The sequence below is a fragment of the Aethina tumida genome, chromosome 5 (assembly GCF_024364675.1).
Source record: "Aethina tumida isolate Nest 87 chromosome 5, icAetTumi1.1, whole genome shotgun sequence".
NCBI classification, from domain to species: Eukaryota; Metazoa; Arthropoda; class Insecta; order Coleoptera; family Nitidulidae; genus Aethina; species Aethina tumida.
Genome location: NC_065439.1, coordinates 13,088,788 through 13,109,196, shown reverse-complemented (window position 1 = coordinate 13,109,196; position 20,409 = coordinate 13,088,788). Strand labels below are relative to the sequence as shown.

General features: G+C 28.5%; 1 protein-coding gene across 1 annotated transcript in view; it reads right to left on the bottom strand.

The window, feature by feature from the left end:
• The window catches only part of LOC109600828 (guanylate cyclase 32E), a 76,641-nt gene that overhangs the window by 39,091 nt on the left and 17,141 nt on the right, over positions 1-20,409 (bottom strand). Inside the window, exons 4-8 of the mRNA XM_049967194.1 lie at positions 14,610-14,732; positions 14,372-14,558; positions 6,438-6,515; positions 3,157-3,401; positions 2,961-3,106 (exon numbers count right to left, since the gene is read on the bottom strand). Coding sequence (XP_049823151.1) covers positions 2,961-3,106; positions 3,157-3,401; positions 6,438-6,515; positions 14,372-14,558; positions 14,610-14,732 — 779 coding nt within the window. The remainder of the gene's footprint in view (positions 1-2,960; positions 3,107-3,156; positions 3,402-6,437; positions 6,516-14,371; positions 14,559-14,609; positions 14,733-20,409) is intronic.

Here is a 20,409-nt window from a genome sequence, read left to right as displayed (position 1 = left end):
CGAAAAACGTTCGAAATATACAACAATAAATATTATGATGTTAACGTTATTTTACTGCCAGGATAATCGGAAATAACCAGAAAAATGAGATTTTAAATAAAAAATTTTATATTTAGTTTTAGGTCAGATTACTTAATAAATGAACTTAATGTTTATAACTTTCATGTCTAAGTGATAATTTTGAGGTTTTTTACTAAACGTTGTATTTGAATGCAGTTGTAATGCTTTATATTATATTTATACTAGATATATTAATCGAAACAATTAAAATTTTTTAAAAAATCCAAATATTCTTTACGTAAATACATACCAGACATATGAGAAGTTGTCTAACTCGAACGGGTCTGCGTGCTTGTATAGGAAGTGCGATAACAGCTTCATGTTTTTAACTGACAGGAATATTATATATATTTCGTATTGTCTCTATTCTATGATGGAATTTGGAATAATAATAAAGAGATATGAAATTTCTTTTTAGATTTTAGCAAAGCTGGATTGATTGTTATTGTGATTAGATAGAAATATTTTTGGTTTATGTTCTTATTTTACATATTATTTCGGTAGAAAACTAGCTTACATTTTGTAAAATCGCCACACAGGAAAGTGACAATTTTGCTCACATTTAGGAATTTTTCTCCAAAATATATTTTTTGACCTCACTGAATTAAAGTGCCCCAATAGAAGTCAATTAGTTCCTTGTACCATATTTAAAATACATCTGAAATATTAAAAAACTATGTAGTTGAGTTGAGTCCACTAAATATCGCATATAATATACATATTATTATATATAATATTGGATTTTAAATTTTTTCAATAATTCTGAGAGAAATAAAATTATATTTTTGTGATTTACAATTACTTAACTCGTAGGGCAAATTATTATTATTTTTATAAAAATCAAAATTGTATGAAATAATATAATTGGGTTGAATAATAGTAAATAGGTTTATGAAGCATGTAAAATTTCATTTTATATTATAAAGGTAAAATTTCAATACAGTTGTACAATTTTTAAATTTTAAATATATAATTATATAAACAGATTAGAAATTTAATACAAAATAATTTTATTAAAGGTTAAAATTAATTTTATTTAATAAAAAATTAAAATACTTAATAAATTAAAATTATTTTGAAAGTTTGAAATATTTAACATTACTTAAAAGTAATAGGTGGGCTGAAAAGTTCGTAGGCTGACATAAACGGCGCTACAAGTATTAAAGTAAATTTTGTCAGTTTAAAAAAATGGATAAAAAGGAATTTCGTGTGTTAATAAAGCATTGCTTTTTGGCGAAAAAAATACTATTGAAGCCAAGGCTTGGCTTGATAAACATTATTGGGACTTTGCACCAGGAAAATCAACCATTGAGAAGTGATTTGCTAAGTTTAAACGAGGCGGAATGAGTACCGATGACGATGCACGCAGTGGACGCTCTAAAGAGGCTGTTACCGACGAAAACATCAAAAAGGTCCACAAAATAATTTCGGATAACCGTAAAGTGAAGTTGATTGAGATAGCTGGGACCTTAAAGATATCAAAGAAACGTGTTGGACATATCGTGAATGAATATTTGAGTATGCGAAAGCTCTGTTCAAAGTGGGCGCCGCACGAGCTTACAATCGACCAAAAACAACAACGAATTGATGATTCTGAGCGGTGTACGGAGCTGTTCAATCGTAAAAAACCCGAATTTTTGCGTCGATATGTGACAATGGATGAAACATGGCTCCATTATTTTACACCGGAGTCCAACCGACAGTCAGCCGAGTGGACTGAAACCTATTTTGAGGCTAAAGACAAATCATACTATAAACATGGTATCAAAAAGTTGAATGACCGCTGTAATCATTGTATCGCCTTCGAAGGCAACTATATTCAATAATAAAATCAAATTCTATAAAAAAAAGATTTTTTTCTATGCTTGCCTACGAACTTTCCAGCCCAACTGTTAAATGATACATAAAACATTTAAATCGTAACTCAATATTGGATTTTAAGTGTAAATAAATATTCTAATAATAAGAAAGAAGATTTTTATATCTTTTATGACTTTGGTACAAAAACTTATTACTAGCTTTAAAAAATAACACACATATACAAATGTACAATATACCGTATGAAAAGTAGATCAAGCCACTATACTGTATAAGTAGTTAAGATGACAAGACAGACAAGTATGTTTAGGAGGAATTTCAAAAGTTTATTTTTTTAAATTGAATATCGGTAATGAAAAAGTAATTTAATTAAAATAAACAATATTTTATTTCACTTAATAAAAAATAATCAAATATTGAACAAAAATTTTAATTATCGGGAAAATTAATATATATTTTTACATGTAAATTAATAACAAATCGGTCCCCATCAATAATTTTTGCTAATGTTCTACGAGTACATTAATGAGACGTGAGACAAATACTGAATTCTTGAAATTTATGGAAAAATCAACCCAGGAGTCTTCACCTCTTCTACAAAATTAAATCATTCATTACATAAAATATGAGGCAATAACAAAAATAAATAATAGTTATATGGACAAATATTTCGACTATGGATGATATATGCTCTTGGACTGTTATGAAAAAGGTCACCTCTTAATGAGTTTCCACGAATTCTGGTTCTTATAGTCATCAAAATCTTTCTGGGGACTCTTTTAAATACTATTTCACTGTGAATATCATGGGCCAAACATATTGTATGATAAGTTTTAGGACATTGACGCTGTCTACCTTCAATGCATTCATTTATTGCCACTTTTTAACCTAGTTAGAACGTGTATAAGAAAGTGTTCAAATAACACATCAAGTTTAATTAAAAAGTATTAAATATAAATATAACATAAAAATTTATTAAAATAAATAATGAACCAAAAACATAAACTACTTCTTCCTGCGCCCAACAATCCAATACATGCGAGTCAACAATAAGGATATCGATCCTGCCCTTATTAACTCACCCCATCGCACTTTTGTACTGGGTCTCCTTCATGCAGTCTATGATCTCCGTTCCGTTCCTGACGTTTCCGCCCGCCTCGAGAACGGCGATCAAAGCCTTCGCGTACAGATGCACCGCGTCGTACAGATAGGCCGCCTCCGCTTTAATCTGCAACAGAAACAATTAAACAGGTCCACCGAGACCCCTTAGTGCCTCACTCTTTTCTCGCCCCCGAAGTAGATCAGCGGATTGGGAAAGTTGAACGGCGGCCGTTCCATGTACGAGTTCACCAGATGCGTGAAGTTCTCGAAGCCGACCGGGCTCGAGGGCACGACGCCCAGATAGTTTCTGTACGCCCTCTCGGCCACGGGGTCGACGTCGTCCCGCAAAAGTGCATGCAGGTATTTCTTGGGGTTTTCGTTATCGTACTGTTCGATTTCCACTCCCACGACGAAATACTCGCCTGGAACGTGAAGAGGTTAATTAACGGGCTTTGTTAGAGGTGATCCCCGGTAACATGAATTGTTGTTCGGACGTTTGTTCTAGGACGCGTCCTCATTAATTTTAAGCTCGTATACGGTTACGAAAGCCGGTACTGTTTTAGTTAACTGCATAAAAGGATTTATACCGGACGCACAAGCTTCAAGGCCTATTCTATTTCAAGTCGATCACTTCGAGCCTGATTATGATGTTATATTTCGTTGAAAATGGATTTTGTACCGCGATGAATTTAATTAGAGATGCATTTTTTAAATTGAAATGTAAAATGATTTTTATTTTTTTCAAATGAGGATAAATACATTAAAAACTAACGAATATACATCGATTTTTTTTAGTGCGTGGAATGGGTTTACTCATGTACTAGGGTGTATCAATTAGTTTAAAACTGTTTATAATTTTTTATTTAACAATAAACGAGAATTTTTGGAAATTCAATTTTTAAAATTTAAAATAATTGAATAAAAATGTTTACCCTTGTAATTAACAGGTTAAATAACAGTGTGATATAGAATATTAAAGTGTTACTTTAATTTAAATACGTGAAATGTTACTAGTACATATTAATTTAAAAGAATTAATATTAATTAATAAAATCTAAAAATACATGGGGTGTCGCTTTTCAAAAAGCAAAATTATTGATACTAGTAAAAGGCATATATTAATTTAAAATAATTATAATTCGAAAGATTTCAGATTTTTAGCCATTTTACTAAGAATTTTATATTCAATTAAAAAATATAAAGATAATATATAAATTAATTAATTAATATTAATATATTAATTATTGAGTTGAAGAATATTGTATGTATCATTTTGTGACCAAGTAAAAAATATAAAAATAAACAGTTTTAAATAACAAAATGTCGCCAATTTTAAATTAATATGTGCTTCTGCACATATTAATTTAAAATAATTATAATACCACGAAAAAATTGTTCTGATGTACAGAACATTGTATGTCCATTTTACTTAGAATTTTATATACAATTAAACAAATCAGAGGGAATGTTTTTTTTCAAATAACAAAATTGATGTCAGTAACGAAAAACACATATTAATTTAAATCATAACTCGGAAGTTATTGAGTTAAAATGTAGAACACTGTATGCCATTTTACTCCGAATTTTGTGTCCAAATTATAAAGATAAACAGTCTTCACCAATAAAAAGCACATATTAATTTAAAATAAATATAATACCTCGAAAATATTGATTTGATATATAGAAACATTGTATGTTTATTTCACTTAGAATTTGTATTGTACATGAAAAATTTGAAGTTAGACGGGGTGTTTAATTTAAAATATTATAATACCTCGAAAATATTGAGATTTGATGTATAGAACATTGTACGTCCATTTTACTTAGAATTTTATGTCCAATTAAAAAATCTAAAGTTAGGCGGAGTGTTTCTTTTCAAATAACAAGATTAATGTCATTAGTAAAAAGCACATATTAATTTAATAGAATCATTACTCGAAAGTTATTGAGCTAAGGTATTTACTATATATAAGTTGTTGATTTGAGAAACAGAATATTGTATGACCATTTTACTCAGAATTTTATATCCAATTAAAAGTGTTTTTTTTTTATTCAAGTAACCAATATAAATCACATTTAAATTTTAATGGATTATGTCTCGAAATTATTGAGTTTAGAGTATAAGTCATTGTATGTTAATTTTACTCAGAATTTTATATTTATTTAAAAAAGTAAAGATACATGAGACATCATTTGTCAAATAACAAAATTAATGTACCTAATAAAAAATACATATTAATATTATAGAAACATAACTCACAAAATTATTGAGTTGGCGAATAGTACATTGTATAACTATTTTACTCAGTATTATCTCCAATTATGAAATAAAAAAACACACTTTTTTCAAATAACAAAATTTCACCAAGAAAACACTTAATTTAAAGGAATTATAATTTTTCTAAATGTAAAAAATGTAAAGTTATACAAATACCTCTTTTTAGAAAACAAAATTAATTATAATACAATTTAATTTTGAAGAATTATGATTCTAAAATTGAGTTGAGTTGAAATGTAGCCCTTGTAATGTATTTTTAAAAAATATATGGATTTAAAAAAATCCTATTAAAAACTTAAAATTCAGTCTTCATGGGTTTATTCGAGTCTATCCAATTTATTTTAAAAAATACATAATAAATCTCAGGAAACATCTTTAGATCGAAATAAAATATTTATTTAATGAAACAATACGTGTTAGAATTAAAATCTTTAATAAAATGAAACAGAATATTTTTCACAATCGTTCCAAAGTGACGCGTCCGGAATACTATGACTCTCGTAAAGATGCGAATCTCGAGTTTAAATTTAAATAACGTAATTCAATCTCGTAAAATGCAAACAAGCACGAATTGTAAAAATAATATGTTTACGTATTCGGATGGTAAGGAGGTATTTTGGACTTTCGGGATAAAATCCATCCGTGGTGTTATTTATGTACGGATGCGATACAAATATTGTCGGGGATTTTTATTCAGCCACATGTCAGCTCTTATCAGACACGACCGAACAGAAATTGAATCGAGTATTGGGTTTATACTTTACAATTTTATGGGATGTCTGTTTCTGGATTTGTAATTTATTTTACTCGATGGATTTTATGCTATTGTTAATCTTTGGTAAATAATGATCTTTGATGTTTTAAATAAATATTAAAATTTAAATTGAAAGCAAACAAACATCAAATATTAGAACGTGTATAGTTTATATTGAATTTTCAACTAACTTCGGGGGTTAAAAATTTAATGGATCGTCATGCAAACCGTAATTTATTCCACGTTCACAACAAATATTTGCTGGACAGATATTAGTTTGTAATTAACTCGAAACTAATAAAATTCATGTACTGTTTGTCGTTCTCCAACAGGCAATTAATATAAGTCGCATCAACGTATTTAGATAAATTGTAAAACTCGAGTGAAATTAGCATAACCAAACTTGCGTTATTAAAATTCACGAACCTTTATCGAAGAGCTTCTTCTCCTCCATGGCGACCATAAGACCTAAGTGCTCGTAGTGGTGACCCAAAATAACGAAAACTGCAACAATTAAATAAAATATACTGGTCGAACTTTACACATATATAGTGCATTGTGCTATTTTCATCTTTAATAGATGCAATTTTTAAAGGAATAACAACTATTGATATTCAAATTTTAAAACTGTAATATCTTAAGTACGATTATTTATAGTGAATGCTCGGTTGTATAAGTTTCAGGCAAATTTAGTTTAATGGGGTATACTAATTTATTAATGGTGAAAGTTCCAGTATATATTTATTCATAGCACATAGTTTATGAGAAGAAACACATCATGTGAGGTTTATGATTTTACGTTTAGTTAAATATGGAAAGTGTATGTAATGTAATATAATAAAATAATAAAATTATATGTTTTTGTTCCATTCCTTTTTATTTTTTCCGTTCTAATGTTAATGTTCAAATGTTAGGAGAGAAGACAATATTTTTACATTCAATTACTCATAATAATAAGGTCTGGTTGTGGGAGATTTAAAATGAAATGAAAAATTTCATATTATAAATCCCGTAAAAAGAAAACACAAGACCCAGTATGTATTAAGTAAGATATTTGAATATGAAGTCAATTGGAAAACATATTGTCGGTTTTTTGTCATCTTTTCTTCATTGCTTTAAGGTATCACAAACAAGCGTGTATTTAGTTTTTGTCACAATTTGTTTTATTTAGTAATTTATACTAAACGAAGAAGTTTTAGTCGATTAAACGAGTTTAATAGAGGTGAGCCTGCATAAAGGGGGAATTTCGTTTCGAGAAGTAGCGTGGCGTCAAGACAAACTGGACTTAAATTTTGTCCACAAAAAACAAAGGCCATCCTTTTCAGTAGGAAAAACACCAATTAAATCTAACACTTAATGGATCTAACATAGAATTAGTTGATAACATAAAATTCCTTGGAGTTGTTTTTGACAACAAAATGAAATGGGAACAACACTGCAAATCGTTAAGAAAAGTGACTCAACAAGTAATTAATGTATTGAGATGCTTAAGCAAAAATAACTGGAGTACTGATAAACAAAGCCTACTACACATATATCAGAGTCTCATAAGATCAAGGATTGATTAAGCAGCAATTGCATATGCATCAGCCAAGAATTGCATCCTTCAAACAATACAAAATATACAGAATGAGGCTTTGAGGATAATGACAGGAGCTTTTTATACAAGTCTTATCAAATTAAGAAGACAAATACAATCCCTCAAACATGTTGCTACAATTACATCAGCGAAAGACCACCCAAATTCTACAATAGCAACTACCACAAGATTCCACAAAACTTTTGCCAACAAACCAAGACTTAGCCCCACCTTTGGAAAGAGAATATCTGACTATAAGGATGAGCTAGACTTGAAAGAACTACCACAAAATTTTAAACAATCAACAAATATGCAGCCACCTTGGATAATCGGGCTCCCTTCATGCGATACAAGTCTTACAAAATGGGACAAAAATAAAAACAATCATCAAAGAATAATCAACGAGTTTAAGTCTATCACAGTCAAATATAGTAATTACACCCATATATACACTGATGCATCAAAGACTCTAGAAGGCGTAGGCGCCGTATTCATTTGTAGAGATTCTCAACATCTTTTTAAGCTTTCACCTGACGCCTCTATATACACCGCAGAGCTATACGCCACACTAAAGGCAATACAATGGATATATAACAATGAAACAATGAACAAAGCATTAATAGCGACAGATTCACTAAGTTCAATTATGGGAATAAAACAACTGTATAGCAAAAATCACAAGAACAAGAAATACAGATACAAGAAATTAAAAACTTTTTGTATGAAATTCATCAAAAAAATAAAATAGTTTGTTTCATCTGGCCCCCTTCACACACAGGTATCGTCGGTAACGAAATCGCGGACAATGCAGCCACAATGTCCATTATCTCAGAAGAAGCCCAACAAGAAAACAAGATAACCCTAGCAGACACAAAAAAACAAAATTAAAAATGCAGCTCTACGTCTATGGCAAACAAATTGGGAAAACGCCACGTCCTAAGCATTCCTAAAGAACCGATGACAGGAAAAGAACACATCATAATAACACGTCTTAGAATGGGTCATACAAAACACACACATGTACACCTTCTAAGCGCCGAAGAACCACCGTTTTGCGAGATGTGCCATAGTCGACTAACTGTAAAACATATACTGACCGAATGTGAACAACTTCGAGAAGAAAGAACAGAAAACAACACACCCAACACTATCCAAGAAATCTTAGAGGATAATTTATCAGTCACTAACCTAATAAAATACCTATAGATATTCAAATGTATAATAAGATATAATGTAAAACTGTATATACATATACATATTCGCTAATAACCCTTAAGTGGTTGATGCGGTTAATAAATAAAAAAAGTAGCGTGGCGTTTGAACAGAAATGTGAGTATTGTGTTGGGTCGTTGGAGTATTAGAGTGAAGAGGATAGAACAAGAGGTTCCGGAAGGCCCAGAGCTACGACAAAGCCACAAGACAGTCGTCTTAGATTATTGGCCCTAAGGGGAAAGGATGAGTTCAACTCGGATGATCGTTGATAAATTTTTTGGTGATGAAAGTAAGCCAATTGGTATTCGATCTGTTTACCTCTCTATAAGGATTTTTAGTGTACGGAGTAATCGCCTTTCTTTGGTCTTGATTCTAAGAGCGTCAAAGGTGGGATGAGGAATGAAATCACATTATGTTTAATGATGAATAACACTTCTGCTTGAGCATGCACGATGGTCATGTGCGACGTGGAGGAAAACGTGACCCTCACTTTGCTGTGGAGAGTCATGTTCACAGCACTATGGGTTTAATGGTATAAAGTGCTATTGCTGTGGTAGCAGATCACTTTTAGTTTTCATTAAAGGGAATATGAAGTTCCAGCGATATGTGGATGACGTTTTGGAGCCTTATCTTCTTCTCTATATAAGGAAAGATCTTTGATCATCAAACCTTTCCTCAATTGTATAAACATGTAGGGGATATGAAGTTCACATGGGATGGCACGCAGTATATTACATAACTTAAATACAAAATGGCAGATTCTACCATTTTTTTATATTTATAAAAAACAAATTAAATATTTGTTATATGATATTATGGATAATACAAAAGTAGCAAATTAATTTAAAATTCTTAAAAAAACATGAATTGGGTCATTAGCTAATTAATTACCCTAACAAACAAATCAAGAGAGCAATTATTTATATTGCAGAAAGAACAGATTTCATTAAAGTTTTTTCATGTCGTTGAACGAGATGTATTTAATGCGTAGGTTGACCTGACGGGGTTGGAATAAAGTATAAGGTTACGTCCACTATTCTGGCGATGAACGAAAAAATTATGCTATTTTAGTGAACTGGGACAATTCGCCATATTATATTAAAGAAATTAATAAGAATAAGAAAATAAGAGAAATAATTAATAAATTATTTCTTACACATCAGTTAATCTGCATCACAATTTGCAATTGTAAATCCTCACAATCAAAGACAGGAAGGAAAATAGATTACTACAATTAATGGACAATGGTAAATCATTAATGAATAGAAGGAAAAGAAGGGGCCCAATATTGGATTTTTGTGGCGCCCCAGAGGATGTTAAGTAGAATTTCAACTTTAAGCCATTTTTGCAGACATTTTGTTCATATCTCTAAGGTATGAAGCCAATAATTGAATTGTGGAATTGTTGAATCGAAGGGAGTTTAATACAGAGAGATCTGTATAAATAACGTCGACTTGACGACCACCTTATCCATTTCACTGGTCCAAATTAATAAAGTCGTTAAGATTTTCCTCAGATAACTATGAACAATTTAATAAAAGCCTTGGTTGGAGTCTGCAGAATTCCTTTATACTACGCCATAAAATAAACAAACTTTGATTTGCGAAGTAGGTGGATAATAATGACTACGGTTAATATTGGTAGGCCTTAATAACCGCCGTTCACTTGTATACGTTGATCAAGATCAATATTTATTATTTGTTCCAAATGACGGGCTCTCAGAAAGTCTGATGCGGTAAAGAGAGGAACAATACATGTTCGAAAAGGGGTAGTGTTTGTTTTTGTTATTTGTGGTTGGGTTTGAGCTGGTGTTCTCATTTTAAATACAATTTTCGTTAATTAAACCTTATTACCTGACATACCGTATTACTAAGAGGTACCTTATATATTTTTATAAGTTTTAATAAATTGCCACAAATGTTTAAGATAAACTTTTATATTAATTTTTATTTGTAAATGTCATATAATAGTAAGCGACGTTTTAAACTGAGAAAAGTGCAAGTATTTTTATTATATAAGTTCGTACGTAGTTTCATTTTAATACCAGTGAAAATTACATTTAAAATTTTAATTTTCTGCTGTTATAAAAAGTAAAAGAAAAACATTAATTAGGTGAAAAATACTTTTTTGAACTATTTTCCTCGCCGCGTAACAAATACCTGCATTCAAATGAATAAAACACAGAAATTCAATTATAACTTCCTGACAATTATTTAAAAATTCATACAGGTTAGGGCTGCATATTAATTGTTGGATCAATTAATAGTCATTTACAACTCGACAACGAGGAGTAACAAATCCAAATTTAACTTGCTAATTATACCAAGCCCAGTTGTTACTGATAACAGAAGGCATCTTAATTTCATTTATTATAATAAATTAGGCTGAAATGTTTTTCAGCAAATAACAAAATCTTTAAATTTTAATGAAGTAATTCATTGAAATCTGGGTTATACGTTTTAGGCGTCTGTGAGGGGGATTTGGGTTGGTTAGTTAGGCCTTGTTACCCGGCATCTAAATATAATTTTTTGGTGGGTAATCGTGCCTGAAATTGTTACACAATGTGACCCGTTTCTGATTTTATCAAACTTTATTTCTCAATTGTAAAGCATGAAAATATGTACTTATAGGCAAAAAGTCATAATACACCTCTGGAAAAGCACCCCTTGAAATGGGATTATATCAAATTTCATAAAAATATGCATATTCATAATTTTGTGGAAAAATTAATAATCATATTCATTTTATGAATATATTTTTTAATCAGTAGTCGTGTCGAATCTATTAAAACTATCACAAATTATATTACTTTTCAGGAATATTGGAATATTATATTATATATATACATATAAATAAAATTGGAGTGTCTGTTTGTAATATTGAAATAACCGTTTTTTATTACATGCATTTGAATATAAATACGGTACATACACCAAAATAACATTTTTTACAATTTTTGTCTCTCTGTCTTTCTGTCTGTCTGTCTGTCTGTTTGTTTCGGCTAATCTCTGAAATGGCTGGACCGATTTTGACGGGACTTTTATTGCCAGGTACCTGATGTAATAAGGAGTAACTTATGCTACTTTTATTTTAGAAAAATTCTTTTATTTTAGAAAAATAAATTAATATTGCAATGTCCAAGTACTGTCCAGTACCACGCGCAGCTCACGCGAATGCCACCACAGGGCGGTCACGTCGGACGCCTCCCACCACTTCTCCCACCAACGATTGATTGATAGTTTGATTTGATTGATAGGTATCTTTTATAATTCCAACGATCCGTTATTCTCATCTTATCTTATCTTAATTCAAAATATTTTGTTACATTTTTACTGCTTTCCTTTTTTACCTTTAAGTAATAATTATAAATAATTATAAATTAAGTACATTAGTGTTCAATATTCAGATTTACATTGAAATTGATAAATTATTATTTTATTTAGTTAGTAACATAGATAATTGTTTTTTTTATAATATTTAGTTATGCCTAAAAGAAAGTCAAATCTCTCTAAAAACATGAGAAAGGCCAAAAGCCAAAGATTGCGACGTGAAAATGAATCTGAACAAGATAGGGAAAGTCGTCTTACAAATTGTAGATTATGTATGTCCATGTCTAGGTCGAATGAGAGTAGTTCTGAGAGGAATGAACGATTACAATTAGATAGAACGCGTCATTCATTGTTAAGGGCTCAAGAATCATTGGAATCTCGAGATCACCGTCTAGAAAACGATCGTATTCAATACGCTATCGGACGAAGTCGCGAGTACAGCTAGTAATAATATAAATATAGTAAAATAATTTCATAAAAAGAATATGATTTTTAATTTTTCCCCAGAATTATGAACGGAAGTGTCGCTTTCATGTAGGGCAAAAGCCAGATAGTTGCCACAGTGGGATATTTGCCTCGGTTTAGAATACACTATTTTAGCGATGTCGATAGGGTTTGTACCCTACCATATTTAAAAGTGTTACTTCCATAGAGCTGTGTAATTTTTATTGAATATTTTAAATACGGGTACTGGTTTCAGCCAACTTTTTGTTTCCTGGCATGTATTAGACTTTTTATTACATTTTGTTACTGAATAGTTTTTATTACTTTCACAGATAAAAAATGCAAAAAACGACTATAGGAAAAGTCATCAAAGGAATAGCAATAAAACGGAAGAGAGACGAAAATTCGATAAAAGACTCTGAAAAGATATTAAAAGTGAAAAACGCTAATTCTGAAATGGAAAATACGAATAAAAAAGCATCAGTTTATGATTATTGTGTAGAATGTTTTGAAAATTATAATTTTACCAAATCAAAATCGGATTGGTTGCATGAAACTTGTACAACATTCAAAAACCAATGCCAAGATGTGGAAAGCTAAATACCCTGGCTTCTGGTGATAACTAATACTAATACTAAAATTCCTTACTATAATGGCAAACACTATGCTGTTCTATTTTTAAAATAAATAATATTTTAATTTTTAATTAATTAACTCAAGTTTGGAAGCTATTTTTTTGTTATAATTTTAGAGTATAAAATGTTATAGCTGAATTTTGTTATTTAATTATTATTAATTATTTTATGTTAATTAATATTTTGGTTTGTATTTTAATAAAAGATCTCATTAAATATAAAGAGTGTTTACTTATGTGATATACATAAATCATAATGGGGCATCTATTCCCGCACTAGGCAAGTATCCTTCGCAGCATTTTTAACTTCGGGCTACTATCCGGTACAGTAGGCAACTATCCCATTTTTAAGATGACAAATAAAACAGGATTTATTTAAAATCAATATTAAAAAAGTTTACAAAAATTGGCTAATATTAAAGGCCAAATACTTTATACTTACATGTTTCATTAATCTAAGTAAATACATATTTGTTTATAATAGACCTTTTTTTAAGAAGTGGTGCAACTATCCGGCTTTTACCCTATAATATATACTTTGTTGAATTAATTATGGATGCACCAGGTTTTTGGCAAAATATATTCAAAGTATTTTTTTAAATAATTTGCATCGTTAAACTAAACGTTCCATGAAAATTTATTAAAGTAATTCTATGTATCGCCTTCAAGAATTGGCAAAGTGTCCTGCCAACAAAGTTATCGTAATAGATTGGTATCTTACTATTACTCTTAGTTTCCTGAGTGCGTTCAACTTTGTCCCGTAGAACTGCCTTAAATCAAATTTATTAACACGATAGCTTTAAATTTAAGCACGATTTATTGCGATTTAGATAAACTCCACAGATAAATTCAATCTTAGCAGTACACAAATAATCCCAACATGAAATATCGAATTCAATTAATATTCATAAAAACTGTGACTTTTGTCGAAACATGCGGCTCACGTAATTGTATCCGATAATCAAATCCGAACATGTGCAATTTTAGATTTCCCGTCGAGTTAAATCACGAAACGCAATTAACTTGATGAAACCGCCAGAAACTGCGTTTCAATCTAATACACGATGCTATATCTGTTCGTGAGCGACACGATTTCAAACGTCTGATCTTAAAAGAATCCGTATTACATGTCGTATTTATTTATTTCTGCGCGATCACTCACTTCTGCAATCTCTGTAGGTTTCCTCCACCAGTTTGTGAAAGGGGTTCTCCATGTAGCCGTGATGGTACGGGGTGTCCCAGTATTTCGTTGCTATCACGGTCACACCCGCCGACGCCAGCGATTGGAGGATGATCTTTGCTATGTTGCCGAACTCAAAATCCGGTGACTTTAGATACAGAAGTACCACCTGTAAATCCATCAATGGAACATCAGAACAAAAATGTTAATTCTTACGCACGTGTGTCCAGTTGAAGGCGACGAGCACAGACGCCACCGATTTGGAGATCTGGGTGTCGGGCGGTCGGGTCCTGGCGAACGTGGGAAACTTCGATTTGTCCGATGTGGCGTAGTGTGTGCAAAACTGCAAAAAATATTAATTAAACGGCACAATGCGTAAAAGGATTTAATTAAACGTGAATTAATGAAGCTGCGATTTAATCTATCGAATAAATTTTAACGTCAGTCATATTATAATTACTGTGCCCAATTTATGATGTTATTGCATTATTAGTTCGCATTCGCTTCTGCAATTTTGCGGTTTTAAAACTTTGGCCTTCAATAAAAGGAAAAACAAGGAGTTCCCTGCCTAAAATTGATTTTATACTGGGAACGTGAATATTGGCCATTATGAATATTCCCTAAGGGGTATTTGACAAATTCAGTTACATGTTTATTAACCACAACAATATGGTCTAATTTACATAAAACCTAAGGGGTTACTATATACTTCGCAATATTGATATAATGGTGAATGCGCGGTCTGTAAAAATTAATTTACGTTTAATATAATTTGTTTAATATAACTTTTATTTAATAAAATATCATTATTATCAAAATTCTATTCCCCACGTACTACAAGCAAATTTATGCTCTGGATTCTTGGTTGTCAAAAAAACATCAAAATCATTTTCAGAATTAAAATATTTTTTACGTAATAAATATATATTAAATATGGTTGAGATTACATAAATATTGTAACACTAAATATTTTTCACACTTAAAATTCAGATCCCTTTTCCTGATATTTTTAGTTAATGTACATAAATAGTACTATAATTAGTGGATCTGAATTGATTATAATGAAACATTTAACACATATTACATTAAATTTTATAGCTTTTGGGCACTTTTAACTAAAATTTATTTCGTTATTTTATAGTTTAAATTTTAATATTTGGGCTTCATCATAGATCTATGTTATAAAGTTATACCTGATCGTATAACTTTTAAAATGTTGAAGCTTTTATTAGGTCTCTATGTGACATGTTTTTTATTTCCACATTTAAATTTAAATTATTTTAATATTTGAAATTAATTATAATTGGTAAACTGCAATAATAAAGAGAAATTATTTTACAGAATAATGTTAGTGCCTCAATTTTTCTCATGGTATGTTCAATAATCAGTTTTTTTGTGAATTGTTTCTTTTTCCTACTTTTATATTTTTTATCCCCAATTTTAATATTTGATATTAATTAAAATTGGCAAACTGCAAAAACTCAGTCAATTATATTTCGTAAAAATTATATTTTGTTTAAATTCCCCAAGCTTAAAATTATATGTAGAATTTAAAAATCAAACATTATACAGAGTGTTCCATGGAAAATAACAAAGTTTTTGCTGTAATTAGCAAATTTCCATAATATGTATATTGTAAAAAATAAGAGTATAAAAATTATTATTTTTTAATTGTTTTTTATTTCCACATTACCATTTAAATTATTTTAATATTTGAAATTAATTATAATTGGTAAACTGCAATAATCAGGAGAAATTATTTTACCGAATAATGTTAGTGTCTCAATTTTTCTCATGATATGTTCTATAATCAGTTTTTTTGTGAATTGTTTCTTTTTCCTACTTTTATATTTTTTATCCCCAATTTTAATATTTGATATTAATTAAAATTGGCAAACTGCAAAAACTAAGTTAAAATATATTTCCTAAAAATTGTATTTTGTTTAAATCCTTTAAGCTATCTTATGTTGAGTTTAAGAATCAGTTTCCTAAAAATTGTTTCCTTCTTCTACGTATGTTTAACTAAATTGTTATATATTATAATTTTAAAATTTTATATTAATTACAATATAACCAACACAAATTATTGTGCCATTAAAATTGTATTTTAACTAAATCCCTCAAATATTATTGTCATGAGTTTAAGAATCACCTTTTTGTTTCTTTTTCCTATTTATATATTTAAATAAATTGTTGCTCCCAATTTTAATATTTTATATTAATTATAATTAACAAACTGTAATAAACAAGATAGATTATTGTACCAAAAATGTATTTTATTTAAGTCTCTTAAATTTTAACATGGTAAGTTTATGAATCAGTTTTTTGAAGTCGATTCTTATACTAATTTTTATATTTGAATAAATTGTTACTCTCAATTTTAATATTTTAATATTACTTAAATCTTCCAGATTTTATTACATAAAGAAGAATGAGTTTATTTTTTTTTAGATTGCTTCTTCTTCTTACTTTTATATTTAAATAAATTGTTACTTTTAATTTTAATATTGTATATTAATTATATTTGACAAAACCAAAGAAATTGTATTTTACTCAAATCCCTTAGGTTTTATTATATGAGTTTAAGAATTTGTTTCTTTTTTTCCCACTTTTATGATTAATTAAATTATTACTTTCTATTTTTATATGAAATATTAATTGTAATTGATAAAATGAAATAATCAAAACAAATTATATTACGTAAAAACCCCAAGCTTAAAATTATATGTAGAATTTATAAACAAACATTCCATGGAAAATAATAAAGTTGATATCACTTCTGTCCTAATCAGATAAGAAATGTTCAAAATAAATTATAAAAGTAGTCCAAATCAAATTAAAATATATATAATAATAATATATACAAAAAATATATTAAACAACAGACAAAAGTGCCCTGAATTCATAAGTATCCAGTATAAAATATGGTTATTTCAATTGTCAAAGTAAAATTAAGTAATATGTTCCAAATATATTAATATAAACATGTGTAACAATTCAATGAAATTATTTTGAGTGACATCTTTTCTGGAATTTTTTTTAAACATTACATATTTTTTTATAGATTTAACAACCAGCAGAAGTTGGTCACCATATTTATATTTCATCCTTAGAATCCTGTTTCTATAGTTTTATAATTTGATCTAGAAAAAAATCCAGATATGGATCTAGATAGTGGTGTTTTATATTTACTGCACCATAAATTTTTATATTTATTTACAATATTCTTCCTTAATTTTTACATAAGATCATTATTTTGTACACAGGTACATTTAGAGCTTTAACAAACTGTTACATTATACCTAATTTAATATAAAGCAGAATTAATAACATAGTTATAATATTAAGGTCTAAGTGAAAATTAGTACTATATTAATTTTATTAAAAACCTGATGTAATACGATAAAATGGGGACTAAATTCGTACTCAGCACTAGAAAAGTGATAAAAAACTATATTTTTGCAAGGAAAATCAGGAATCGGCCAGTGTAATTTATATAAATTGAGTTACCCTGGTTTACCTATTTCGTCAATACTAAAATATAGGTCGAAAAAAGAAATATATGTGTAAGCTTAAGCTTAGATATAAGACACAACTTCTGGAATTTTAAACTATAAACGTCAGTTTTGACATCTCTAGAATCAAACACCAAAGTTATTAAAATATTTTAAAGTAAAATAGAATAGAATAGAATTAATCTAAACAGATCACAAACCAAAGACAATACTTATTTCCTAGTGTTTGAAAAATGGCGAATGCGTAGGTTAAAAGATAAATTTAATAAAAACGCATGTGTATACACCATTTTGAATGAATTTTATTTTATATAAAAAAATAAATCTTAAGATAAGTTATAATTTGTCCCATAAATTAATGCGTGTAATTACGCGAATAATTAACAGCCCAAATATACTCGCAACAATTTGGGGAATTTCAACTTAAGCCTATTCGTTTCGGGGTTACACAAGTTCAATGTTCACACCAATCAAAGCTAAATAGTCACGCCGTGGCAACTTTTGCGTGTCTGATTTGATCAAGATACATACCGCCTAAACATCGAGCTTCACATAAATTACAAAACTTACGAAAATCGTTACCGAAACGACGAACGAGGAAAAAAAGTAATTTAACTACCATAAATTGAAGTGTGCACTAGATGAAAATGACTGAAGAGGGATGTTTAATTGAAATTATACACGAGTGCCGCGCGAGAATTTAATTTTACACATGACTTCGGTATTATTACAAATTAAACGAACCTGGCAAATTATCATTAAAAAAAAAAAGATCCGCTTTGAAGTGCTTACATGGAAATATACGTTGATGAATGCCATGAAAGCTTTTATCGTCCAATTTGGCATGCTTTATTTCCATTATGCGGGATTCTTTCGAAAGTCTTTACAATTTATATTTTATTTTGTCAAAAAAATTGTATTTTACCTAAATCATTAAGTTTACCTATAATGGGTTGAAGGAGCTGTTCTTTTGAAGCCGTTTTTAGATCTCAATTTCATTCAAAATCAAACAACAATTTTTATGATGAGCTTAAAAGCAAGCTCTTTTGTGCTTGTTACTTATTCTGTATTTTACATTTAATTTAATAATTAGTTCTCATGTTAATATTTGAGTAAATCTGTAACTGGCAAATTACAATAATATGTATATTGCAAAAAATAAGAGTATAAAAATTATTATTTTTTAATTGTTTCTCATTTCCACATTTACATTTAAATTATGTTAATATTTGAAATTCATGATAATAGGTAAACTGCAATAATCAAGACAAATTATTTTATCAAAAAATGTTAGTGTCTCAATTTTTCTCATGATATGTTTAAGAATCAGTTTTTTTGTAAATTATTTATTTTTCCTACTTTTATATTTTTTATTCCTAATTTTAATATTTGATATTAATTATAATTGACAAATTGCAAAAACTAAGTCAAATATTATTATCTAAAAATTGTATTTTGTTTAAAAGTTTTCTTATATTGAGTTTAATAATTAGTTTCCCTAAAATTGTTTCTTTCTTCTACGTGTGTTTAACTAAAATAAACACATAATTTTAAAATTTTAAATTAATTATAACCAACATTATTTTGCCATAAAAATTGTATTTTAACTAAATCCATCAAACATTTTCGTCATGAGTTTAATAATAATTTATTTTGAAGTTGTTTCTTTTTTCTATTTATATATTTAAATAAATTGTTACTCCTAATTTTAATATTTTATATTAATTATAATTAATGCACTAAACAAGACAGATTATTTTACCAAAAATGTATTTTACCTAAGTCTCTTAAATTTTATCATGGTAAGTTTAAGAATCAGTTTTTTATATTTAAATAAATTGTTATTCCCAATATTAATATTTAAAATTAAGTATAATTCACAAATTGTAAAAACCAAGTCAAATTATATTATATACTATATAATACTGTAATTATAAAAAATTGTATATTAACTAAATTCATCAAACTTTTTTATGACATGTTATGAATCAATTTTTTTGAAGTCGATTTTTATTCAATTTTTTATATGCGAATAAATTGTTACTCTTAATTTTAATATTTCAATATTAAAATTAAGTCCCTCAGTTATTTCTTTTTCCTACTTTTATATCTAAATAAATGATTACTCCTAATTTTAATATATTGTGTTGATTATAATTAACAATTGAGTCCCTCAGTTATTTCTTTTTCCTACTTTTATATCTAAATAAATGATTACTCCTAATTTTAATATATTGTGTTGATTATAATTAACAAACTGCAATAAACAAGACAGAATACTTACTCAAATCCTTCAGGATTTATTATTATTATTTATTTATTAACAATATGTTTTTTTCCTACTTTTATATTTAAATAAATTATTACTTTCAATTTTAATATTAAATATGAATTGTAATTAATAAAATGAAATAATCAAAACAAATTATATTACGTAAAAATTGAATTTTGCTTAATATCTCAAATTAACTGATTAGTTTAATAATCAGTTTTTTAAACATTGTT